Source organism: Bufo bufo, chromosome 1 (genome assembly GCF_905171765.1).
Source record: "Bufo bufo chromosome 1, aBufBuf1.1, whole genome shotgun sequence".
In the NCBI taxonomy this organism is placed as follows: domain Eukaryota; kingdom Metazoa; phylum Chordata; class Amphibia; order Anura; family Bufonidae; genus Bufo; species Bufo bufo.
In genome coordinates, this window is record NC_053389.1 from 206,249,360 (window position 1) to 206,276,483 (window position 27,124).

The following is a 27,124-nucleotide window of genomic DNA, read 5'->3' on the forward strand; positions in this document are numbered from 1 at the left end:
ACACTACACAACCAGCCTGACGTAAACTGTCCCCAGGACCCCTTCCCTCCCCCTCTGCATTTCCCTATCCTCCAGGAAAGGAAACTGTCATGGCTTCACGGTCGCGCCTCTCCCAGCATTCCCTGCGCTCTTTCTCTGCTATGGAAGTGCAGGTTCACCACCTCACATGTTTGCATTGCTGTAAATGTTGAGTTAAACCTGCACAAGAGACACACACACATTTAGATACATGTCTTGTTGAGATGTACGCATTACAACCTGGTGAGATTTCCTGTCATTCAGAGGCCATGAGCTGCACAGGAGATAAGCTGACAGGACGAGGAAGCAGAACGGCCATTGGCTGCACAGAGCACGTGACTCGGTGTAATGTTGCTGAAACGAAACTCAGTAGATAGGAAGGAGGTGACCAGCGCTGAGGCTGAGATCTGAGCCTTTGTGTCCTGCTCTGATCCACATCACATGTAAGTTGCTTCTTCTGCATGTTCTCCTATATCTCTGTGCAGTTAGTTCTATTAGCATATGCTGGGAAATGACTGACAATCTGTATACTTCTACTTGTGTTTTGATGCTGAAAAAAAAAAAAAAAACAACTAGAATTTTTAGTATTTTTTTGCAGTCATTTTCTGAACCCTATCACTTTTTAGTAGTTCTGTGTGCGGAGCTCATTTTTTACGGGTGATCAGTACTTTTCATTGATACCGTTCTGGGGCGTGTACGACTTTTTGAACATGTTTTATTTAATTTTTTTTGTGGGAGGAGAGGCGACCAAAAAAACATAAAATTAGCCATTTTGACCCCTTTTTTTGTTTCTCCTTTTTCCGTATGGCATTAATACTTTTATATTTTGATAGAACGGGCATTTACACATGTGGCAATACCCATTATGTGTATTTTTATTACTTTTTACATTTTTTTTATTCTCATTTTGGGGAAAGGTGGGCGATTGGAACTTTTATATTCTTAAATGTAAATACTTTATTTTATTTTTTTTACACTTTTTATAGTTCCTATAACAATCAGTCATTCGAATGCTACGATCATAGACTCCAATACACTAGCAGTCTGTGATGATTTAACTACTTTCCTATGGAGCCCTATGACAGGCAAGAGTTCCATAGGAAATACTACGCAGCAGCCTCCTGTCATAGGGGGATGCCGCATGGGGGAGCCAAGGCATAACCGGAAGCGCGCGCTTTCGATCTTCAGCGCGCTCAGATGCCGTGGTCAGGTTTGACCATGGCATCTGAGGGGTTAAATGTCTGCAATCGGCATTACCGCTGGTCATGGACATTAACCCTGGGTGTCTGCTGCATGAAACAGCAGGCACCCGGTTGCTATGGTGCCCGGTCCGCTGGGGAGCAGGCGCCATCTTTAAAGACCCGACATGTGACGTACTATTACGTCACATGTCGGGAAGGGGTTAATGATGCCTGTAGGGTTTTGTTTTGGTGGGAAAAATAGCACTACATGTTTTCTGTCAAATATATCAATCCTGCCAACGGAGGCTCAAATGGAGCTTCTACTGGCAGTGTGAACATGACCTTACCTTCTCTTCTCAGTTCTAGGGGTTGTCTCCTTACAAATGCTTATCACCTATCCACAGCAAAGGGGAAAAGAAGTATCTGTGTGTGGGGATCCAACTGCTGGGGCCCCTGACAATCACAAAAATTGGGCCCTGTGTTCCCCCTTTTGAACAGCATGGTGGGATTGCATGTGCACTTCCACTCCATTCAGCTGTATGGGACTGCTGGGGATAACATCCCATTGAGAGCTCAGCTGTCTCCGGCAGTCCCATAGAGTTCAATGGAGTGACTACGGGAACACAGGACCCTCACTCTTGTGATCAATAGGGGCCCCAGCATTTGGACCCTTGCTGATCAGACACTTTGTAATGGGACTACACCTTTTAGCTTTGTTAAAAACATGACATCACTTTAGAGGTAGGCAGCCATGTAAATGCACATCCAGTGAAGTAGTCATCAGCTTTCCACTATTAAGGGCTCGTGCACACAAACATACCGTATTTTGTCTGTGTGCGTTCCATTTTTTTTTTTTTGTGGCCCGTATGTGTAACCGTTTACTTAAATAGGTCCGCAAAAAAAAATATATATATAACTCCGTGTGCATTCCGTTTGCGTATGTCCGGCATGGCCATTCTGCAAAAAAGTTAGAACATGTCCTATTCTTCTCCATTTTGCAGACAAGGACAGGCATTGTTACAATGGATCCGCCCAAAAACAAAAAAACGGATGCAATACGGGTGTCACATGGACGTCATCCGTATTTTTTTTGTGGATCCGTGTTTTGCGGACTGCGAAATACATATGGTCGTGTGCATGAGCCCTAATTCTAATTAATTATCGAATGGGTGTGTCCTGTATGACGACCCAGCACAAGTACATTATGTCCTGTATCCTTGTTACTAACTGAATGCCAGCGACTGAGGCCATGTTTAGTCCTATTCAATTGTCTATATTTTATTGTGTGTATAATCTGAAAGTGCTGAAGTGATAATTGGTGTACTCTGAGGAGGGGTCACGTTCCCACATCCCGGTGGAGCAGATGTTCTGCCACCACGTATTATTCTCTATAGCACTGCCCCTCAATCAGGACGGAGGAATGAATCCCTCATTCTTGGAATCCATTAGTGAAGAACTTTAAGGCTCCATTCACACGTCCGCAAAATGGGTCCGCATCCTTTCCGCAATTTTGCGGAAAGGGTGCGGACCCATTCATTCTCTATGGGGACGGAATGTGCTATCCGCATCCACATTTGCGGATCCGCACTTCCGCATCCGTGCTTCCGTTTCCGCAAAAATATAGAACATGTCCTATTCTTGTCCGCAATTGCGGACAAGAACAGGCATATTCTATTATGTCGGCAATGTGCGGTCCGCAAAATGCGGAACACACATTTCCGCTTTCCGTGTTTTGCGGATCCGTGTCTCCGTGTATCCGCAAAACACATTGCGGACGTGTGAATGGAGCCTAAGACTTGGTGGAACGCTGTGCAGCATTATGGCCATGCAACTTGAAAGGTCTGTCCACTCAGAGAAGGTGAATGTCTGGTGCTAATTCCCTCAGCTCCCTCTCAATAATCTTCTCCATCCCTCCTGCACTCATCTTTATGATCAGTACAGGAAGGAAACAAGAAGTTATAGCCAGGACAATGCCCGGAGATGCGAGAAAGTCCCTTGACCCCATGAAAATATTAACTCCTTCTCTATCCCCCACCTGAGATCCTATAATCAACTCTTTCTCTGCTGTAGGCCACCAGGGATTCTGATATTAAATGGTGTCACTGCCATAGATCACCAGGGATCCTGACATCAATATCCCAGATATATTGACATTTTATATACGGTACCTGATATATCGACACATCGATCTTTTCATTTCCGTAGAACAGGTCATTATTAGAGCTGTGCACATTAATATTTATATGATGCTGTTCTGTCACGATCCCTACTCTCGGATCACGTCACTGGGGTGAATTATACTAGTGAGCTCATCAAGTTACCACAGAAATTCCCACCCACCTATTCTAGGTGACGGAATTATGCTCACTTACTCCCCTAGATTCTAACACCCCAATATTTTCGATCACAATAGCTGCCACCACCTATACTATAAGGCAATAGGGGCCTATACACAGATATACTCTCTCAACCCAAATTTAACACTGTAACACAAGTTATCTATATGGGACCTAAAATCCTCTGAAACACTACTGGTAACGTTTTTCCCTCCGAAAGAGCAAGTTCTAGAAGACCACAAGGAAGGGATGTATTAATGTTTAAATTTAATACACAATAGTGCAGTGCAATACAAAAAGAAAGTGTCAGATAAAATATAAAACTAAATCTATATACAATAACAAGGCAGTAAAACAGATAAAATAAAAGGGGTCAAATACTGAATATTGGCTTACTGAGATGCAGCAGTTATATTCCGGCTGTGGGGACAGCTGAAGATATGGGAAGTCACTCCAAACGATGTGGATCCCCAAAATGGCTGACCATTACCTGTTCCCAAACATCCATTTTTATCCCCCCTCAGCCGAGGGGTGGGCTGTGAGGGAACCTCCCTCCTTTCGGTCCGGCCTTCTGGGACGTCTGATATTATTCAGGTTTCTGCCCCACCTTCCCAGAAGACTGACCGATGTCACAATATGAACCACGGTGATTCCTCGTCGTATGACAGGGACTGCGGGTACAGGTAAGATCCTATAATCTGAGTCGCCTCGTCATACAGACACCAAATATGATTGAGTTATGATTTCCAGAAGGCCAGATCCTGAATACAGAGAAATGCCTCATGTTCAGTATGACGCGCATAGACTGTGCCCGAAGCCCATGTCAGGCTGAACACAATTATTAGGGTTCTGAGGATGTGGGTGTTATGAGGTCGGAGTTATGGCTTTTGATATTATTTCATTCATCTACTGAATGGGTTAGACCACCCGCTGGTCTATCAGACAACATGTCTGGGGTTGCTCTGCATTTTTTATATCTCCCTTCCAGGTCTTCGTTTGTGTGCCCAAATGGCTTGTAATTAGCAGGCCAGTGTTAGGCTACTTTCACACTAGCGTTCGGGGCTCCGCTTGTGAGTTCAGTTTGAAGGCTCTCACAAGCGGCCCCGAACGGATCCGTCCAGCCCTAATGCATTCTGAATGGATGCGGATCCGCTCAGAATGCATCAGTCTGGCTCCGTTCAGCCTCCGCTCAGCAGGCGGACCCCTGAACGCAGCTTGCAGCGTTCGGGTGTCCGCCTGGCCGTGCGGAGACAAACGGATCCGTCCAGACTTACAATGTAAGTCAATGGGGACGGATCCGTTTGAAGTTGACACAATATGGCTCAATTTTCAAACGGATCCGTCCCCCATTGACTTTCAATGTAAAGTCAAAACGAATCCGTTTGCATTATCATGAACAAAAAAAAAAAATTTTCCGTTCTGAACGGATCTAAGCGTTTGCATTATAGGTGCGGATCCGTCTGTGCAGATACCAGACGGATCCGCACCTAACGCAGGTGTGAAAGTAGCCTAAAATAGAGCTTCCTCTGAGAAGGTGGAGTGTCTCACCTAGTTTTCAGACTGGCTGGCACCTGGAGGTACAATTTACATTTACTTAATAGAGCAACAGCCACTGCTATACAATCAGCTATTGATAATACGTTCAGGAAAATATGAAATCTAGCTATCTATATATCTATCTATCTGTCTATTACCTCGGATTTCATTACACTTCTGCATCGCAGACTGGTCCAGTTCATGTCACATTCGAGTCTTCCATGAAAGGTACAGTATATGTCAGGTCAAGGGCGTATTTCCTGTCGTATACCTCTGATGGAAGACTCCTACATATACCACTGCATATCCACCCTGTCATATACATCATCCAGAGTCCCATTGTGAAAAAACTTTTTTTTTTACTGGAGTGGATACCTCTGTAAGGTATAGTGTAGTTTACAACACATACAGTATAAGGCCTCATGCACACGACCGTTGTGTGCATCCGTGGCCGTTGTTCCGTTTTCCGTGATTTTCAATGGGTCCGTTAATTGTGCGTATCATAGCCCCCTGTAAGAGATCAGGTGCTGCCAGGCAGGAGGGGGCAGACCCCCCTCCCCTGTATTTAACTCATTGGTGGCCAGTGCGGCCCCCCTCCCTCCCTCCCCTGTATTTAACTCATTGGTGGCCAGTGCGGCCCCCCTCCCTAGTATTATATTCATTGGTGGCCAGTGCGGCCTACCCTCCCCCCCCTAATTAAAATCACCCCCCCATCATTGGTGGCCAGTGCGGCCTCCCCTCTCCCCCCCTAATTAAATCACCCCCCCCCCCCCCATCATTGGTGGCCAGTGCGGCCTCCCCTCTCTCCCCCCCTTATTAAAATCACCTTCCCCCATCATTGGTGGCAGCGGAGAGTTCCGATTGGAGTCCCAGTTTAATCGCTGGGGCTCCGATCGGTAACCATGGCAACCAGGACGCTACTGCAGTCCTGGTTGCCATGGTTACTTAGCAATTTTTAGAAGCATTATACTTGCCTACGATGTCTGTGACCGGCCGGGCGCTCCTCCTACTGGGAAGTGACAGGTCTGTGCTATAGGCAATACGCCGCACAGACCTTTCACTTACCAATAGGAGGAGCGCCCGGCCGGTCACAGACAGCGAAGGTAAGTATAATACTTCTAAAATTGCTAAGTAACCATGGCAACCAGGACTGCAGTAGCGTCCTGGTTGCCATGGTTACCGATCGGAGCCCCAGCGATTAAACTGGGACTCCGATCGGAACTCTCCGCTGCCACCAATGATAGGGGAAGGTGATTTTAATTAGGGGGGGGGGAGAGGGGAGGCCGCACTGGCCATCAATGATGGGGGAAGGTGATTTTAATTAGGGGGGGAGGGGAGGCCGCACTGGCCACCAATGATGGGGGGGGGTGATTTTAATTAGGGGGGGAGGGGAGGCCGCACTGGCCACCAATGATGGGGGGGGTGATTTTAATTAGGGGGGGGAGAGGGTAGGCCGCACTGGCCACCAATGAATATAATACTGGGGAGGGAGGGAGGGGGGCCGCACTGGCCTCCAATGAGTTAAATACAGGGGAGGGGGTCTGCCCCCTCCTGCCTGGCAGCACCTGATCTCTTACAGGGGGCTATGATACGCACAATTAACCCCTCAGGTGCGGCATCTGAGGGGTTAATTGTGCGGATCACAGCCCCCTGTAAGAGATCGGGTGCTGCCAGGCAGCAGGGGGCAGTCATGTACACAGTTCTTAGTATATTCTAACTTAAAGCGTCCCCATCACTATGAGAACGCCTCTGTGTTAGAATATACTGTCGGATCTGAGTTTTGACGATCTAACTCAAATCCGATGGTATATTCTAACATAGAGGCGTTCCCATGGTGATGGGGACGCTTCAAGTTAAAATATACCATCGGATTGGAGAAAACTCCAATCCTATGGTATATTAACTCCTGACTTTACATTGAAAGTCAATGGGGGACGGATCCGTTTGCAATTGCACCATATTGTGTCAATGTCAAACGGATCCGTCCCCATTGACTTGCATTGTAAGTCAGGACGGATCTGTTTGGCTCCGCACGGCCAGACGGACACCAAAACGACTTTTTCTTTATGTCCGTGGATCCTCCAAAAATCAAGGAAGACCCACGGAAGAAAAAACAGGTTAACGGAACTACGGACCCCGTTTTTGCGGACCTTAAAAAAAACGGTTGTGTGCATGAGGCCTAAAGGGTATATGTCCCAGATTTATATCTCAGCAGTATGTCTGTCCAGTAACCCCCACCTACGTTCACATATCCGTTTACAAACCCCAGTAGCCTGTAGTTAAGGTATGACATACTTGGTGTTATGTAGTCTTGCAGCCTTTATGATTAAAGGGGTTGTCCCATCTGGGACATTTATGGCATATGACTAGGATCTGCCACAAATGTCAGATGGTCTAGGTGTGAGCATGGGCGGACTGGCCATAGAACCTACAGGGAAATTTCCCGGTGGGCTGATGCCCAGAAGGTCACCTAAGCCCTCCTCTTGGCTGCCAGCTGGGTACATAACAATGTGATGCTCTCAGTGTTAATTAATTTAGGAGCATCAGGGCCCCCCTAAAACATAGGGCCACTTTTAGTCTTTTTCCAGAGCCACTTTAAACTCACAGTCCGCCCATGGGTTTGGGTCCCACCACTAGTTCTAAGTTCTAAAAGTAGCCAAGCACTTAAAGGGAGTCTGTCACCTCCATATGGCCATATACAGCACTTACATTGTCCTATAGCACACCTTTACATGAATGTAATGGTACCTTTGTCTTTTTCTTTACTCTTGCAGAAGCTGGAAAAAAACGAACTTTGATTCATATGCAAATGAGCACTCACAAGTGCCCAAGTTCACTTTGTTGGAGCCCAGGCTGCTCTGCCTTTTTTCATTGTTTCCCCGTCCCAGCCTCTGCCCACCCTCCTATTCCCTTGCGTCATCCTTCGGTCCGGCCGAGTTCTACTAGGGAAATCAGGTTTTAAAATAAATGCCCCTTCCTGGATCCCCCCACTGCCCGATCTTCAGCAGATCAGCACACAACGGAGAAGACAGCAGCAGCACCATTTTTGAACTGGTAAAGTTCCTGTTCCTGATGTTTATGCCTGCTGCTACTATCCAGCCCCTTGATAAAAAAAACTAAAATAAAACTTAGTTGTTTTCATTGTGTTTGTCTTTTGCTTAAACTGTTCAATACAGTAGACTGTTGGCTTCCTAGCCAGTAGTTCTGTGGTAATGACATGTACCGTATGTTGCCTTTCTTCAAGGAATGTATAAAATACATTTGCATATTAAATACAGAGGAGTCGGAGTTGGAAGTACCAAAAACTGAGGAGTCGGAGCATTTATCTACCGACTCCACAGCCCTGGTTAAAGCGATGCTGTGCCCGCAATGGGCATCGCAGTGCGCATGCTCCGGCCTGGCGAGGCAATGCACAGGCGCGGGATCTCGGCCGGACTGAAGGATGATGCAAGGGAATAGGAGCTCGGGCATAGGCAGAGGCTGGCGTGGGGGAAACAATGAAAAAAGGCATGGCAGCCTGGGCACCAACACAGTGAACGCCGCCCCTGGGCACTTGCGAGTGATCATTTGCATCTGAATCAAAGTTCATTTTTACAGCTTCTGCAAGTATAAAGAAAAAGACAAAGGTACCATTACATTCATGTATAGGTGTGCTATAGGACAATGTAAGCGCTGTATATGGCCATATGGAGGTGACAGACTCCTCTTAACTATTTTCTGAAGTTCCATAGCATTAAATAGAGAGGATGTCATGTATGCACGATGTGCTCTCTCTTTACTTCAGGGGTCCCATTCTGCAGATAGGAGCAGACCCACACTTATCCGACATTTGTCATATCCTAGCAGTATGCTATAAATGTCCCAGTGCAACCACTTTAATATTTAAAGTAATAAAAGTTTGTAATGACTTTTTTAGCTCATTCATTTTTTCTCTTCTACCTCTTAGCTATACCTTTCCATGTAGTATTTCTTCAACTGAGACATGAATGAAATTCTGAAGTCAGAAATTTTCATTGTCATTTATGGAAAAAATGAAGGCGTTTCGTTTGAAGAATTTGGTGGACTTTTCCGCCAGGTCCATGGTTACTATCTTAACCTGTCGCATTATGGATACTCCTCACTGAGGGAGTTATTAAAGGACATGAATGATTTGGTCGTGGTAAAGACTATAAATGGGCAGCCTATGATGAGATGTAAATCACCCTCAAGACATCATGTAGTGGTTTCATATGGGAACAATTCGCCTCAAGCAGAGGAGCAGATCTCAGATGTTTCAAATATTCCTTTACCTTCATCTGGACATTCTTCAGGTAGGAATCCTATCTAACACATCCTATTTTGATACTTTTATGTGACACTGGGTGATATAATGAATTGTGACTAATGAATGTATAGTAGTATGGCATCTTCTATGCATACAGATATTATTGACTTATGGTTTATGGGATGATAGATAGAGAATTGTGTTGCCTATCTAAAATGTCTGTATTGCAGTTTTCTAGCCATAGAGCAAATGTTCTCGAAACAGAGAAAACCCCAGAAAACCAATAGATAAGATATAATTCCTCATCTTCACATATTCCTAAAACAATTCACAATTTATTTGTTTCTGCTTCAGAAGCCAGGCAAAGAGGCAGGGGAGGGTGTAGACCTAGATGACTAGCTCACCTGTGCTTGCTCATGTGATGGAGGAGAGAAGCAGGAGGGCTCTAGAATTGAGAACCAATAAGATAGAGTGGGTTCACATCACGTTTTTGCCATCCGTTTGACATATACTGTACTTTGGGAAAAACAAGGGATACAAAAGCGTAGCACACCAGGCTTATCCTTCCTGCAGAGTCTGGTAATAAAACATAGTTGGTTTTTTTTGTTTTTTTTCAATGCAACTCTATAGTCAATGGATACTACCATATAGCATCTGTCAGAGGCATCCGTTAACATACATGCTTTTTTATGTTAACGGATGACAAAAACATGATGTGAACCCACCTTTACATCTGTGCTCTACTTAAATCCTGCTGTCCTTTTTCTCAATGTCCGTTATTATTCATTATTCAGTTTTGTATCTCTGTGCATTTTGTGAGTAGCATAGTCTGGCAGTGGATGTGCGTCTTGCTGAGCAGGTTACCAGTAATTTGACAGTTTAATTACAATCCCCATTTTATAGCTCACCACTAGCCCTTCAGGTGGGCCCAGCCACCACCTTGCTCACCAGCTCCGCTCTGTCCTAGGGCTCTGGCAGTCAAGTCCCAGCGGCATCTCTCTCTCCCTGCCTGGTAGTTCCAGCCACCGGCGTAGCACAGCTTTCTCATGGCAGGCCACCAATGGCGGATTATAATAGGGGCATTTGGGTCGGGGGCCCGGCATAACTGGGGGGCCCAACGCCGACCCGAACACCCACATACTGCGGCGGGGCACGGGAGCACATAGTTCCCTGGCCCGCCGCCAATCACCGCCATAGGCTTCAGGCCTATGCGGTAGTGGAATCCCGGCGCAGGTGTGCCTGGTGACATCATCGCGTGCCTGTGCTAGGATGCAGCACAGTGACGTGTGCGCACGCCTGCCATCGCGCGTGGACACACATAGGTGAGTATTTAACTTTTAGATTTTTTTTTTCAGTTTTTCTATTTTATGTGCCAACTAGGGGGACATGGGGGGGCAGGAGGGCATATTAGTTAAATGAAAGTTATTCAGGGGCAAATTACTATATTGGAGCTGGCTGTGTGGGGGCAAATTACTATATTGTGGCTGGCTGTGTGGGGGAAAATTACCATATTGGGGCTGGCTGTGGGGGCAAATTATTATATTGGGGCTGGCTGTGTGGGGGCAGATTAATATATTGGGGCTGGCTGTGTGGGGGCAGATTAATATATTGGGACTGGCTGTCTGGGGGCAAATTACTATATTGGGGCTGACTGTGTGGGGGCAAATTACTATATTGGGGCTGGCTGTGTGGGGGCAAATTACCATATTGGGGCTGGCTGTGGGGGCAAATTATTATATTGGGGCTGGCTGTGTGGGGGCAGATTAATATATTGGGGCTGGCTGTGTGGGGGCAGATTAATATATTGGGACTGGCTGTCTGGGGGCAAATTACTATATTGGGGCTGACTGTGTGGGGGCAAATTACTATATTGGGGCTGGCTGTGTAAGGGCATATTACTATGTGGGGGAAATTTATTATGGGGAGATTACTGTGTGGGGGAAATTACCATATGGGGCAGTGTGGTGTAAATTACTGTGTGGGGGAATTTACTATATAGGGCAGTGTGGTGGAAATTACTGTATGGGAAATTGCTATATGGGGGCATTGTGGTGGAAATTACTGTGTGGGGGCCAATTACTATGTGGGGGCAGTGTGGGGAACGTTGCTATTGGGGAGGCACTGTAATGGCATTTCTATTACAGGGATTTTTGGGGACACTATACAGGGATTATTACCTGGAGCATAATTTAGGGTGTCATTATTACTGGGGGCACTCTAGAAGACAATATAATTGCTTTAGACACTATAGGGACATTAATTAAACTAGTGTACAGTAGAACTGGCTTAGTTACCCATAGCAACCAATCAGATTCCTCTTTTTATTTTTGACAGCTCTTTTGGAAATCCAGTTCTACTTTACACCAGTTTGATAAATAACCCCAATTATGTCTCCTGGGGTCACTATTTTTTCAGCAGTATAGTGCCTGGGGCATTGGGGTGCACCACGGGCACAGTATTGGGGGTGGCAGCAAGATGACTTTGTCGGTACACCAGGATGGGGATGTTGATGGAAAAATTGAGAAATCTAATGTCTCTGTGTAACAAACTCTGTAGAGACGAGATGCGGCTGAAAGAATTTGTCATGGCCGTCTGGATCAAACGGAGGAGAAAAGGAAAGAGAAGATCTACACGACAGGAGATGTCCCTGGATATAAGAGGTTTGTGGTGCTGTACTCTCCTCCAAGTCCTTTTTATTATAATTATATGTATTTTAAATGTGGCGACCAAATTTTAAAGATTAGGAGCCAATTTGGGATTTTTTTTTTAGTCTGGAGATGTCATATGGCTTAGGAAGAGACTGTGCCACTCACGAAGCACCGCAGACTCTTCATACAAAAAAATAAATAAACTAAAATGGAGGGAGGGGCCCAAGTTCGGTAGACAGCCCCGGGTCTATCATGCACTTAATCCACCCCTGTAGGCCACCCTTTGAGAAGGTACTTGAAAATTAGTTCTAGTTTCCTGCTAGGTGTGTCAGGTGCTTATTTGCCAGTTCTGTGTACTAACGTCTCCCTGACTTCTGGGTTTGACCCTTTGCTGCCTGGTATGGATGAGCAAATTGATTCTAAATGAATTGGATTTGCTGCAAATTTCACAACAATTCTGCTGCCAAATAATAATTTGCTTTGGACCATTTTACTGTGTAAATTAGTGGAAAACTGGGCAGGAAGGATGAAGATTTAGGATCACAAGCCTCAAGGAGCGAGGGAGCTTGCCATGATTTGCTCAGAGGCTGACAGACAACTTGTGATTAGAGATGAATGAACTTCTTGAAATTCATTTTGTTTCCTATTCATTGAATTTTTTTAAAATTTGTTTTGTACACAAATTGATTCTACATAAATCAAAGTTGCTTCAATTGTCCTGAAAATTGATATACATATAACATCCCCTAGTCTTCTAGGACTCACACATGTTAAGATTTTCATATTACAAAGCTTCCAAAGACTTCCCTTAAAAGGAGCAGATGATGTTTAAACACACATGGTGTTATAATAAGCCAAGTAGACTACTGTCTATCATAGTAAGAAACCAAGGGGGTGGTACCAACATTACTGGAATTAAGACAGAGGCAGGAGATACCCTCCGAGATACCGACGATATCTTAAGGGAATTTACCAGGTATTTTTCAACGCTATATCAATCTGGATCCAAAAATCAGGGGGGGGAAATAGATCAATACCTGGATAATATCGAGATCCCTGAGTTTGGTCAACAAGATATCGACTGGCTGAATAGACCTATTCAACTGACCGAGCTACAGATTACGTTGCACTCCATCAAGGGCAATACATCTCCAGGGGTGGATGGTTTTCCATTTGAACTATACCGGAAACATGAGGGAACTATTCTCCCTCAAATGCTGGAGGTGCTAAATCAATCTTGGACAATGGGTTCCCTTCCACCCTCATGGATGGAGGCCACCATCACACTGATCCCCAAGAAGGGGAAGGATCCGCTGTTGGTCACTTCCTACCGCCCCATCTCTCTGTTGAATACAGACTATAAAATTCTTGCAAAATTGCTAGCCAACAGATTAAAAACCGTCATTCATAAAATCGTTCATGCAGACCAAACCGGGTTTATCCCCAAAAGGAATATACAGGACAATATAAGGCGGGCCTTTTTGAACATCCAGCTGGGGGATGGGGAGGACTGCTCCATCCTGTCACTGGATGCCGCTAAGGCCTTTGACAGGGTGGAGTGGCCCTTCCTTTGGAGGGTAATGTCCCAGGTAAAGATAGGCGAATACTTCTCCAGATGGGTGCGCATTCTGTACCAAACTCCGGTATCCAGGGTCCGAGTTAATGGTGAATACTCTGCCCCTTTTTCTCTGACCCGAGGAACACGTCAGGGCTGTCCCCTCTCCCCCTTGCTCTTCTCACTGTTCCTGGAGCCAATTGCATGTAAAATTAGATCAGATGTGGAAATATTTGGCTTTGGGTGCGAGGGAGAAGCTGATAAAATTAGTTTATACGCGGACGATATGCTGCTCTTTTTGGGGAAGGGGTATACAAATTTACCCAGGGTTATGGAAAGTCTGGACGAGTTTGGATGCCTGTCTGGATACGATATAAACTGGGAAAAATCAAAATTTCTTCCATTGAGACGCCCGGTTCCACAGGGCCATAATGTTCGGGTCAGTATACTGACCCCAGCAGACTCCCTACTTTACCTGGGTATCCAGATAGGGACCAAGTTGGAACATTATAAGAAACTGAATATACTCCCAATAATAGATAAAGTTAAGGAAAAAATTAGAACATGGCTTAAACTTCCCCTGTCACAAATTAACCGAATAGCCCTCATCAAAATGACATTACTACCAATGTTACTATACGTTTTCAATGCCAGTCCAATTACGATAGAAGATAAATTCTTTAATAAGTTAGAGAGCCTATTTAACGAACTGATTTGGGGCCGTAAACGAGTCAGAATCAAAATACGGTATCTGTATAAAGAAGGGGGTGGAATGTCCATCCCGTTCATAAAAGGATATTATCTTGCTGCTCAACTGAGATGGTGTGTGAGGAATCGAAGGAATAAATGCATTCGGCTCCTTTTTGGGGAGCATTGTAGACCATGGTCGGACCTCTTCCATATTCTCGAAACCGGTATCTTTAAGAAGAAAACAATAACAAATCCGTTTAGTAGAATGCTTGGTTACATCTGGCAACAGATTAGAGATATGGTAGGTGCATCTGAAGCAGTTCAGTACACCCCACTGTGGGGCAATGCACACTTGCCACAAGTTATGCAATTGGGTCAAGCTGAATATTGGGAAAAATATGGGATACACTTAGTAACACAAGTTTTTCATAAGGGACAGATTAAGCCCCTAAATGAAATACTACTAGACACTAAACTAGGATTTATGGATAAATTTAGATATGAACAATTACGTCACGCTATACACCACACGGATAATAAGAACTATTTGAAGATAGTAAAAAACACTTTTTTAGATGATTGCCACGACATGACATTCAACACGTCTATATCGCACATTTATGTTAAGTTAAAATATGAATACACAAAAACTATCACTTTTAGAGGTGAGGATAAATGGGAAAGAGATTTACAGAAGGGGGAACCCATTTTTTGGAATATTGTTTATAGAAATATTAAAAGATCGACTGTGTCCGCCCGCCCATGCATGGATTCTTTTGAAAATCATACACCGCCTTTACTACACACCAGCATTACTCCATACCCTTTATAAAGATAGGAAACAGAACTGCTATACATGTAACAAAGATAGAGGAGATTATAAACACCTGCTGTGGGAATGCCCAGGGATAAATCAATACTGGATCAAAATATTTCGGAAACTGCAGGACTGTTCCCCGATGAAGTACCAGGCATGCATTGATTATGTTATTCTGGGGATCTTCCCAGAGACAGATCAAAATAAAACCGAGCAGACACTCTGGTTACGGGGCACAGCACTAGCCAAAATAATAATTGTTAAACATTGGGGTACAATGAAATACCCCAGTTTTTGGGAGTGGATGAACAGGGTTAGGCAGTATGAACACATATTAGCCCAAACAGCTCGGAAAAAGGTAGTCTGGCAGCGGATCTGGGGTAACTGGAAACAATGATAGTTGATGTAGATATGGAACAGAAAGGGGACAACTAGAAACAATAATGAATTAACAATCAATGTAGACACGGCAGCTCCGCGGAAAGAAAAGGGGGGGTGGAGGGAGGGACAGGGGGGATGATTAGTAAAAGAGAAATTTAATACAAGATGCATCTAATATACTGACTCTATTATTATGTGACACTGAAGTGGAAGATTGTCGTTTTTTCTTCTTGTTTTTGTCTTTTGGAAAATAAAATATATTTTAAAAAAAACAAAAAAAAAACACACATGGTATTATGGCAAAAAGACAGAGGCTTGTTGGAACCAAGTGTTCAAAAATTAGGCCTCAGCGGAGGCAGATCCCTTAACCTGTCTATACACATGTTCATGTTACATATACACATACATATTAATGTCAAAAGAAAGAGTTGGTTTAACAGGGGCAGAAACCCTGCTTGTGTTTATACATGCACAAGTGTTAAGTGTCAGAAGAAAGACTGTTCCGTTCTGTACAAGCATCTGCAACGTGCTGTCCTCGCATGACTGATCATGTCCCAGGTTTATCGGATTGCCAAGTGGTGTGGTGCGGCCTCAATAGTTTTATTGTGTGTGTCATGGTGCTCATACCTGGATACCGTCACTCCAGGGTTAGGCTCTGAAGGTGGAGGTGGAGAAATAGTCGAGTCCAGACTTTTAGAATGACTGCTTGCATATATACACGTATACACGTACAAGTGTTAATTGTCTGACAAAAGAGTGGCTTGTTCTGAACAAGGCTGGAAAGATTTTTCCTTCTAATTGGGAGCAGCAGCAGTACAGTGTGGATGTAGAAAGGATAGGGGAATCGTGAATGTGGTGACCATACTAGTGACAGCACTAGCAGCACAGCATAGAACAGACAAGGCAGTAGATGCGTTTAGTAGTAAATGTGTGTAGTAGTAGTAATGACTGTGTAGCGGTAATGGTAGTGGCAGTAGGGGTAATGGAGGTGGCAGTAGGGGATTAGCAGCAGGTAATAGAAGTTGCAGCAACAACCATATGGTACGAAATATGATGGTAGGCAGGCAGACAGCATAGGAGCATGATGGCAACAGCAGACATTTGGTACAGAACAGTAGGCAGGAAGACAGCAGTGGCATTCTGGTGGCAGCATTAGCCATTTGGTACAGAACACGATGGTAGGCAGACAGACAGCAAATTGGCATGATGGCAGCAGCCATATAGTACAGAACATGATGGCAGACAGCAGCAGTGGCAAGATGGGGCACCATCAGCAAGGGCAGATCTATTTATCGGCCAAAGTCGGAGGAGTGTGCAAATCAAAAAACTTTTGACAAATGTGATGTTTTGCACACTGGCAGGGGACAACTTGGTTCTCATGGGGATCACCTGCTGCGCTGAAATCTCTGTTATAACAGAGAGAATACTGGGCGTGTTCTAGCCTCTGTTTCAGTCTGCCTGCCCAGAAGCCAATGGTGTCAAGGAACACTATATGCACCTGCGAAAGGCCAGAGATCAGGTAGAACTGAACCGGAGCATTGAGGTCTCCATTTGCTGATTTGGCTCAACCTGGCATGGCACATTGAAAAATGTCTCCAAAATGTTGTTATTACTGAACTGGCTGCTGCTTCTGTGGCTTAAAGAGGTTTCAGACACACGGGTGGCAGGTGTCTGCTACTGAAAGTTTTGGGAGGTTAGGGGAGAAGCAGACAGCAGGAAAGGGCAAGGGGCTTGGGCACTTTGAAAACTAAAGCCTACCTAGGAATAAAAGTGACTGTTCAGACTGCACTTGCCCTTTTGGTGCATTTTCTGTATCCTGAGCTCCCGGTGACTGCATCAGAGTCCCTGACGATAGAGGTTTAGCTGCTTAGTACATCGGGACTATCCCAGGAGGTAGAGGTCTGGTTGTTTCCCTGCAGTGATGGCCAGATCTATGTACAGGCTTTAAAGGCTGAATATGAGGGGAGCACCATTAGGGTTAGTCCTATGCCAAACTGGTTAGTTGGCACAGTGGGTCCACATTTACTGATTCGTGGCACTGTCATTGCATTAAAGAGCTTAAAGAACTCCCCCAAAATATTTTATTCTCTGACCTGTTAGAAAGGTACATGATGTTATCTGTAGTGAATGTAATCTTCTTACCAGTGACTGTATTTGTAAGTTATCCCCTCCCTTCTGCGTCTCGGCTGTGTCATGTGACCAGCAATCAGAGTTTCCAAATACAACATCTTATTTTGGACAGGAAGCCAGTTTCTCTATGTATTCCTATGGGAGACTAAATGTCAGTCCTAGGAATGAATAGAGAAGGAACTGACTCCCTGTCCTGTGTCAGTTGGGGATCAGAGAGTTGGTCACATAACACAGCTAGAAATTAGATGAGTGGATAACTCACAAATACAGTCACTGATGAGATGACATTCACTAAAGATTACATCATGTACCTTTCTAGCAGGTTAAATATTTTGCGGGAGTTCTTCAAAAGGAGGAGGGAGAGAGCAAAATTTAAAGTAAAGAGAGAATGACGAAGGAGAAAAATAAATGAGTCCTAGGAGACCTTTGACTGTCATAAACCAATTTTAGACCAGTTAGAATACTTTTAATTTGGGTAAAGTTGATTGAGATCCAAATAAAATTTTTGGGCCAATTTGGTGAATTGTACCCAAAAAGAACTTCAAGAAATTCATTCATCTCTACTACTCGCGATTACTTCAGATTGCATATACTTTGTCTCTCATGACTTAATTCCTTAACTACAGTTCTGCCTGATCGCTCAGTGCTCTGCATTGGTGTCTCTTAACCCCTATGGGTAAGCTATCATTTGAACAGAGACTACGCCAAGAGGTAGCCTTGTGTTTCCCCAGCATCAGAGTCTAGATCCCTATATTGGGGTTAAAGAGTGATGACCTGGTGAACCATTTACAGTTCATTTGGAACGTCTTCAGACCCTTTCACTTTCTGTTGCAGAATTGTGCTAAAAGTAAAAAAAAAACTATTCCAGTTTTTCATCATCATTCTGCACTCAATGACCTAATAATGACCCTTTACTCAGTACTTAGTTGAAGTACCTTTGGCAGCAATTACAGCCTCCAGTTTTCTTGCTTATGGTGCCACAAGGTTTACTCATCTAGATTTGGGGATTTTCTGCCATTCTTCTCTGCAGATCCTCTTAATCTCAAGTTGAAGGGAGACCATCAGTGGAAAGCCATTTTTAGGTCTCTCCAGAAATGTTATATTGGGTTCAAGTCAGGACACTGACTGGGCCACTTAAAGTGGTGGTCTCACTTCACCAATGGCATTTATTGTGCAGAGAAATGGATTCATTTTTCCATCACATTATACATCTCATTTCCATGGTTACAACCACCCTGCAATCCAGCGGCGGTGGCTGTGCTTGCACACTGTACAGTAGAAAAAAAGTGCTGGACTTTGTGCACTCCCATGGCCCCAGCCACTGCTGCTAGATTGTAGGGTGGTCGTAACCATGGAAACGAGCAGTGTATAATCTGATGGAAAAATTAATCTAGCCAGCAAAGGAGGCAATATGGACAATCACAATACATTAGTAAGTGCCTTGTATTAACTTTCTGTACATTATAAATGCCATTACTGGAGTGTGACACCCCCTTTAAGGCCATTCACAGAATTGTCCCTAAGCCACCCCTGTGCTGTCTTGGTTGTGTGCTTAGGGCCATTGTCTTGTTGGAAGTTGAACCTTCTGCCCAGTCTGAGGTCCAGGGTAGTCTGGATCAGTTTTTCATTAACAATATCTTTGTACTTTGCTCTACTCAGCTTTCTCTCAACCCTGACCGGTCTCCCTGTCCAAACCGCTGAAAAACACCCCACAGCATGATACTGCTGCCACCATGATTCACTGTAGAAATGGTATTGGGCAGGTGATGAGTAATGCCTGGTTACCTCCAAACATGATGCTTAGAATTGAGGCCAAAAAATTCAATCTTGGTTTCCTCAGGCGAGATAATCCTTGTTTTTCACAGTCTGAGAGTCCTTTAGGTGATTTTTGCAAACTCCAGACTTTACTTTCTTTTACTGAGAATAGGATACTTGCTGGCCACTAGGGCTGAAGCGATTACTTGAATTAATCGATTAACTCGACACAAAAAAATCCTCAAATCGATGAATCGTTTGTGCCATGTGACCACAGAGTGTAAGTTAAGAGCTTGCTATTACTCACGCTCCATGGTCACCCGCCTGCTCGCACAACGCTGCTTTGGATCCTGACGTACACACATCGTCAGGACATTTTAGTTCATTGGCGCTGCGGCTGGGCACTGATGGCTAGAAGGGGGAGTGTGAGAACTGATGGCAGTGGGTGGAGCTGGTGGCATTGGGGAGGAGCTGATGGCAGTGGGAGGGGGAACAACTGATGACATGGGGGAGCTGGTGGCACTGGGGGGGGGCTGATGGCACTGGGGGGGAGCTGAAGGCACTTGGGGAGTGGGGCTGATGGGACTGGGGGGGGGAGAGATGAAGGCACTGGGGGAGTGGGGCTGATGGGACTGAGGTGGGGGAGAGATGAAGGCACTGGGGGAGTGGAGCTGATGGGACTGGGGTGGGGGAGAGAGGAAGGCACTGGGGGAGTGGAGCTGATGGGACTGGGGTGGGGGAGAGAGGAAGGCACTGGGGGAGTGGAGCTGATGGGACTGGGGTGGGGGAGAGATGAAGGCACTGGGGGAGTGGGGCTGATGGGACTGGGGTGGGGGAGAGATGAAGGCACTGGGGAAGTGGGGCTGATGGGACTGGGGTGGGGGAGAGATGAAGGCACTGGGGGAGTGGAGCTGATGGGACTGGGGTGGGGGAGAGATGAAGGCAGTGGGAGAACAGCTGATGGCACTGGGGTGGGAGAGAGCTGATGGGAGGGGTGGGGGAGAGATGAAGGCACTGGGGGAGTAGAGCTGATGGGACTGGGGTGGGGGAGAGCTGATGGGACTGGGGTGGGGGAGAGCTGTTGGGACTGGGGTGGGGGAGAGCTGTTGGGACTGGGGTGGGGGAGAGCTGTTGGGACTGGGGTGGGGGAGAGATGATGGCACTGGGGTGGGGGAGAGCTGATGGCACTGCTGTGGGGGAGAGCTGAAGGCACTGGGAGAACAGCTGATGACACTGGGGGATAGTGGAGCTGATGGCACTGGGGGGAACTGATGCACTTGGGATGATCGCACAGGGGGAACGAAGGGTGTTGAGGACTGATGGCAGGGGGTCTGATGAGGTTTTTATAAAGGAAAACAGTCTATTAATTCATTTCTTCTTATTAAAGTGCTCGATTTAATTTTAAAAATAATCGGTAGAATACTCGATTACTAAAATAATAATTTACTGCAGCCCTACTGGCCACTCTGCCATAAAGCCCAGATTGATGGAGCGCTTCTGGAAGTTTCTCCCATACAGGATCTTTGAAGCCCAGCCAGGATCTTTGAAGCCCAGCCAGGATGACTATTGGGTTCATTGACACCTCTCTTATCAAGGCCCTTCTCTGCCTATTAGTTTGATGAAGTGACCAGCTCCAGGAAGAGTTCTGGTTGTTGCAAGCTGCTTCCATTTAAGAATCATGGAGGCCACTGTGCTCTTGGGAGCTTTCAGTGGAACTGCCATTTTTTGTACCCTTCTTCAGATCTGTGCATCCACACAATCCTGTCTCCTACTCTCTCCTTTATAAAATTCTGTTTTCACTTTCATATTAAGGGGTATTGAGAGCAGATTAATGGGGGAAACATAAAGGGGTATTCCGGTTACCATAAATATAACTTATGTTTTAGACTAATTCATTAATAATTACCTAATATCATGAAAATTTCACATATTTACTGTTCAGTAGTTATAAAAGTAGTTTTCTTCCTCTGCTACCCTCTGTGTTTGCTCATAAATTACCATGGCATCGACCTGTAGCTCTGAGCCTTTGTCAGGTCGAGCATGCTCAGTGTGTTGCTCTCAATTCTCTAGATAAATGTGTTGTGAAACAAAGGGAGTGTCAGTGTGCTGGTGATTACTGAGTAGAGGGGCGTGGCTGGGATGTATATCAGGTAGCCAATCAACACTCACAGCAGGTAAGCTAGGGATTGTGGGAATTGTAGTGTTTGGAGTTTTGTGAGAGAAGATCAGGCACCATGATACTCTCAGTGTGTTGCAGGCTCACAGCTAGACAGATGGATTGCAAGATAAATTGAAGCTCGGGTTATATGTATAGGTATGGTTCTGGTTGGGTCACAGCTTGCAGCCTTAATGCAGTTTTTCAAAAATGAAGTTACTTTACCGGAATACCCCTTAAAGTAAAGGGTCTGAATACTTATCTCAGTGTAAGATTTTAGTTGTCCCGTTTTGAGAAATTAGCAAAGATTTGAAGCATTCTGTTTTTACTTTGTCATTATCGGATATTGAGTGCACGATGATAAAAAAAAAATAGATTTTTTTAAAAATTTCAGCACAAGGTCACAACCTAACAAAATGTGAAAGGGTCTAAATTACTTTTCCAAACTTTCCAACCAAAATCTATTTTAGTGACCCTGTGGATCCACATTCCTCTTTGTTATAATAGAATTCCTCTTCCAAAATTGACCATGAAAGTCTCTGTTCACATCACCCATAGGGCATACGTTTGGTGCAGATTTAAAATATGCAATCAAACATATACGATATACTTATATAGTATTGTATGTGGTTATTGACTTGTATTTCAAAAAATACTAAGTATTATATAGCTACATCATACCATTACACTGTGTGTAGTCAACTCGGCTTCTCCAAACAGTCAAAGATATGCTACTAGGTATGCTGGCCAAACAGTGTGCAAAAGGATACTGTCATGGATATGAGTTTGATCATTGAAGTCCATTGGCACATCAACTTATTGTATTTGTCGAACAAGTGGTAAACATGGTCAGTAATGGAAGTTAGCACTTATATACAGACTATCATTGGGCACTAACCAGTGTCTGCCATGTTCTTACTGTGTGGCTTCAGACAACAGTCTATTACTTTATTGTGTATATACTGTATACAACACATCAGTATAAGGTAAACTAGTTGTATAGTTTGTGAAATATTGTCAATTTTGTTTGCAATATACGTCCGCTATGTCGCTGAAATCAAACATTAAAAATAATAAATTGAATTATGTCTATTAGGTCCTGATGTAAGCAAAAGTGCGCAAAGCCAACCTACATCTCTCCAACAGAACCATCTAAAGGTAAGCACCGCACCTGAGAAGCAAGCTGTTAAGAGTACTGTATGAGCTGCTTACACAGAACTGCTTATGAAGTACCCTGGATAGGGGGCACTATAAATTAACACCTTGTCATTGTTTCCTATGGCTAGCTTTCAATGTTCCTATGTAATAAATGTCCACCTTACTAAACATTTTATTTATGCAACTGTTAACGTATATTACATTTGATGCTATGTGCCTGGTTTCCAGCAGGTGGTGTAGGTCTTGCATAGTCCTAGAGACAAGAATGCAACTAACCATTTCACTCTTTCTCCCCCTTTGGACAGAAGTGGGCTGTCCTGCTTCCCACCAAGGGAGCGGTTTTTCAGGAAACTGTAGTGAGTTGAAGTTGTAGTCCTAAGAGACAAGACATGACGCAGCGAGAGGATATGTTTTCCCCCTCTCCTGCTGCAGGATCCTGGGAAGCAGCTTCTAGAGTACTACCCTCCTTGCTTTTGACTGAACTATATACTTTATTTACATGAGAGGGAAAATGGGCAAAAGACACCCTACTTATTGAACAGATAATAGACTTAAGCCAGATGGGAACAAAGAGAAGCAGTTAGACCAACTGCCGCCACATTGCACCCTGCTGTTACCAAGTGGAGTAAAAGAAACATTTTTGTATTACCAATTTCATTCAGTAAACTATGTTTAAGTTTTCCAGTCTGGACTTCTTTGTCTACTTCAACTCAATTATTGCATTGAACCGCCCCTAGGGAGCGTAGGCCTGAGGTAGGACGACCGTGACACGGAGACACTACACTAGGCCATATTATACCACTCATAGACCTCAACACAAATATACTGGAGATCCACGGGGTGTAGGTTCCAATTGGCTTCTCGGACAGGATTAGAGATGAGTGAATTTCTCAAAAATTAGATTCGGCCGATTCGCAGAATTTTCCGAAAATATTCTATTTGATCCGAATTTATTCGTGGCGAATCGCATTAAAAATAGCTATTTCCTGGTTGCAGAGAGCCTGAATAGTGGTGTAGAACACTGTGCCTTGCAGTAACACGCATAGGGAGTATGCGGTGGTAGTGAAACAATAAGGTGAGTCAGTATGACACGCACATGACGGGCATCACTCTTAGAATCACTGCACACTTCACGTATTTGAGCAGTTAAGGGCCCAAAACTGACCAAATAACTCAAGTGTGATCTCACCCTTACAGGTTGATGTTAGCGGCAGGTATAAAGAACCGTGCAGAGGCCCAAGATCCTACTGTAGCATGAAAGAGCAGCAGCATGAGGAGACCACAGAGTGGCAAGGTGACACAGAGTGTGGAGGTGGCAGCAGCATGAGAAGACAACAGAGTGGCCCAGTGACATAGTGTTGATTTAGCAGCAGCAGGAGGAGACCACAGAGTGGCAAAATGACATAGTGTGGAGGTGGCAGCAGCGTGAGGAGGCCACAGACTGGCAAGGTGACAGTGTGGAGGTGGCAACAGCAGCAGCATGAGGAGGCCAGAGGGTGGAGGTGGCAGCAGCATGAGGAGACCACAGAGAGGCCCAGAGACAGAGTTGTGAGTTTGCAGCAGCATGAGGAGACCACAGAGTGGCAAGGTGACATAGTGTGGAGGTGACAACAGCAGCATTAGGAGGCCACAGAGTGACCCAGTGACATAGTGTTGATTTAGCAGCAGCATGAGCAGACCACAGAGTGGCAAGGTGACATAGTGTGGAGGTGGCAGCAGCAGCATGAGGAGACCTGAGTGGTGAGGTGGCAGCAGCATCAGGAGACCACAGAGTGGTAGCCAGAAGAAACTGGTTTCTTTTGTCAAGGTTTGGGTGAGGCAGCATGGATGATCTAATCTGATGCATCAGGCATTGGTGGGGGGAAATCCTGGTTGATCTACGCCTGATTAATCTTGACAACAGTCAGTCTCCCCATATTTTGAGTGGACAGGCAAGTTTTCCTTGGGGTAACTATGGCCCCTGCCGCACTAAACACCCGCTCTGATGCCATACTACTGGCTGGGCAGGACAGCTTTTCCAGGGTTTACTCGGACAGTTGCGGCCAAAAATCCAGTTTGGCTGCCCAGTAGTCCAGTGGATCTTCAATGTGGGGTGGCAGGGTGCTGTCCAAGTATGCCACCACCTGCTGGTTCAGGTTCTGCTCCGGGTATAGCTGCTGCTGCTGTTGAGTAGTTTCTTCACTAGGCGGGATAAGAAAACTGCTCATCGACTCTAGAATCAAGCTGCTGCTGATGGAGCTGGAACTGCTCCTACACCCCCTCCCCACCACAGCAGCCATGGCAGTGGAACGAGAGTGCAGAGGACATGCGAGAGGATTGACGATGGCGCAGATAGGCAGCGACCAACTGACTACATAGGATGTCTCTATAGTAGTTCAGTTCGTTCGACCTCTCAGCGGGTGTAAAAAAAAAAAAAAAAAAAAGGCCCCCATTTTGGACCGGTAGCGAGGGTCCAACAAGGTGGAGAGCCAGAAGTCATCCCTATGCCGAATGGTGACAATTTGGCTGTCACTACCCAAGCAAGTCAGCATGCAGCGGGCCATTTGCACAAGTGACTCAGAGGGACTCCCTGCCTCCATCTCCACTGCATATTGCCACGGTGTGCCTGGGTCATCTGCCTCGTCTTCCTCATCTCCCTCTTACTACTCCGGTTGCTCCTGCTCCTCCTCTTTTGTCACCTGTGTAGAAAAACCACCCATTTCACTACACATTGCTTGTGCTCCAATGTCCCCTGACCAGCCAGATGTACCAGCATCTGTTCCAGGATATGAAGCAGTGGAATGACATTGTTCATCCCGTAGTCCTGGCGACTTACAAATAACATGACATCCTCAAATTTCCTGAGCAAACGGCAGGTGTCACACATGAGCTGCCACTGGCTGACATCAAAGTTACACAGGAGAGTACTACTGTCCGCTTGGATCATCAAGAAATCGTTTGACCTTTCTCTGTATAGTCGGTCCAACATACGGTATGAAGGGTTGAATTCCAACGGGTGAAAATGTCGCATATCAGCCTATGTTGGGAGACCCCATTCTTTAGCTGCAGCTCAAGGAGAGTGTGCTTGGTGGTGTATGAGTGGCTGAAGTGCATGTAAAGTTTCCTGGCCATTTTTAGGATGTCTTGCAGATGGGTGGAAGACTTCAGGAACTGTTTGACAGCCAGATTGAACATGTGTGCCATGCAGGGTGCATGGCTCAGCCCTTCTTGATGCAGTGCCGACACCATGTTCTTCCCGTTGTCGGTCACCATGGTTCTGATTTTGAGTTGTTGCGGAGAAAGCCAGGATTCGATTTCTTGATGAAGGACATGGAGCAGTTCCTCCCCTGTGTGACTCCGTTCGCTCAGGTAAACGAGGTGTACAACCACGTGACACCGCCATGCCCTGCACATGTGATATGCTGAAGGAGCACTGTGAATTGTCCCTGCAGTGGAGGCTGAGGACACGGTGGAGGATGAGGAGGCAGAGGTGGACATTTTCGCAGGACCAACGGTGTGAGAACGTGGACGTGGAAGCAGGCAGGAACCACATTTTCCTTGACCGTAGTTACAGCTCCACGCGTTGGCGCTGCCGTGCACTTTGGCAGACACCGACAGGCTCAAGGAGCTCTACATATTTGTGCAGGGCTGGTACTGCCTTTTTGGCAAAGAAATGACAGCTTGGGACTCTCCACCTCGGCTTGGCACAAGCCATCAGTTCTCTGAAAGGTGCAGAGTCCACCACTTGGAAAGAGAGGGACTGCAGCACCAGCAACTTGGCCAGGAGCATGTTCAGGTACTGCACCGTTGGATGAGTGCACGCATACTGTTGTCTTTTGGTAATCGCTTCGGTGATCGATTGTTGATGGAATGACTGAAGAGGAGTAGGAGGGCAAGGAGCAGGAAAATCAGGACTGGTAGGTGATAGGAAGGACAGACAGCTCCCTTCGGCTGAGGTGGTGGAGCCTTGACTGCCTGAGATCGGGTGCGTTCCACTGGGTGGACCACCACATCGGAGCCACGGTTCTCTTAGGCGACTTTATGGTGACACTGCATATGTTGACGCAGGGCTGTGGTGCCAACATTGGCACCCTGGCCACGCTTCACCTTCTGCCCGCAGATTCGGCAAATGGCCACGTTCACCTCCTCCGGGGGCTTAACAAAAAACTGCCAAACCGCCGCACTGACTGACTGCTACCGCTGCTGCCTCTGTGAACCCCTGCACCACTACTTTCCGGGCAGGTAGGCTCCTGCAAAGTGGGTGGTCTACCCCGGGCACGTTTGGCTCCCAACCTCCCACTGCTTCCACCCTGCTTACTCCCGTCCATGTAGCGACTTGCTGGCTCCGCCGCTGCCTCATGGGCAAGCTGCCACCCTTTTCTCCCGATGATAAGGCCCTTTCGTCGCCCGGCTCCCAATTGCGATTGGCTACATCATCATCGAGTACTGTCTGCACGTCACTGATGTCCTTCTCAACAGTCTCTGAGCCAGGAGCCTGACCGCTTGCAACACCAGCTCCCA

General features: G+C 45.7%; 1 protein-coding gene across 4 annotated transcripts in view; it reads left to right on the forward strand.

Annotated features, from left to right (window-relative positions):
* The first annotated feature begins 390 nt into the window (after positions 1-390).
* The window catches only part of LOC121003002, a 34,131-nt gene continuing 7,397 nt past the window's right edge, over positions 391-27,124 (forward strand). For 2 of the 4 annotated variants that reach the window (XM_040434570.1, XM_040434578.1), the window contains exons 1-3: positions 391-461; positions 9,018-9,381; positions 22,563-22,624. In XM_040434570.1, the coding sequence (XP_040290504.1) occupies positions 9,054-9,381; positions 22,563-22,624 (390 nt within the window). In that variant the 5' untranslated portion in view covers positions 391-461; positions 9,018-9,053. Of the gene's footprint in view, positions 462-497; positions 553-8,548; positions 8,698-9,015; positions 9,382-22,562; positions 22,625-27,124 lie in introns of those variants that run through there. The other 2 variants (XM_040434572.1, XM_040434571.1) reach the window with 2 other exon arrangements.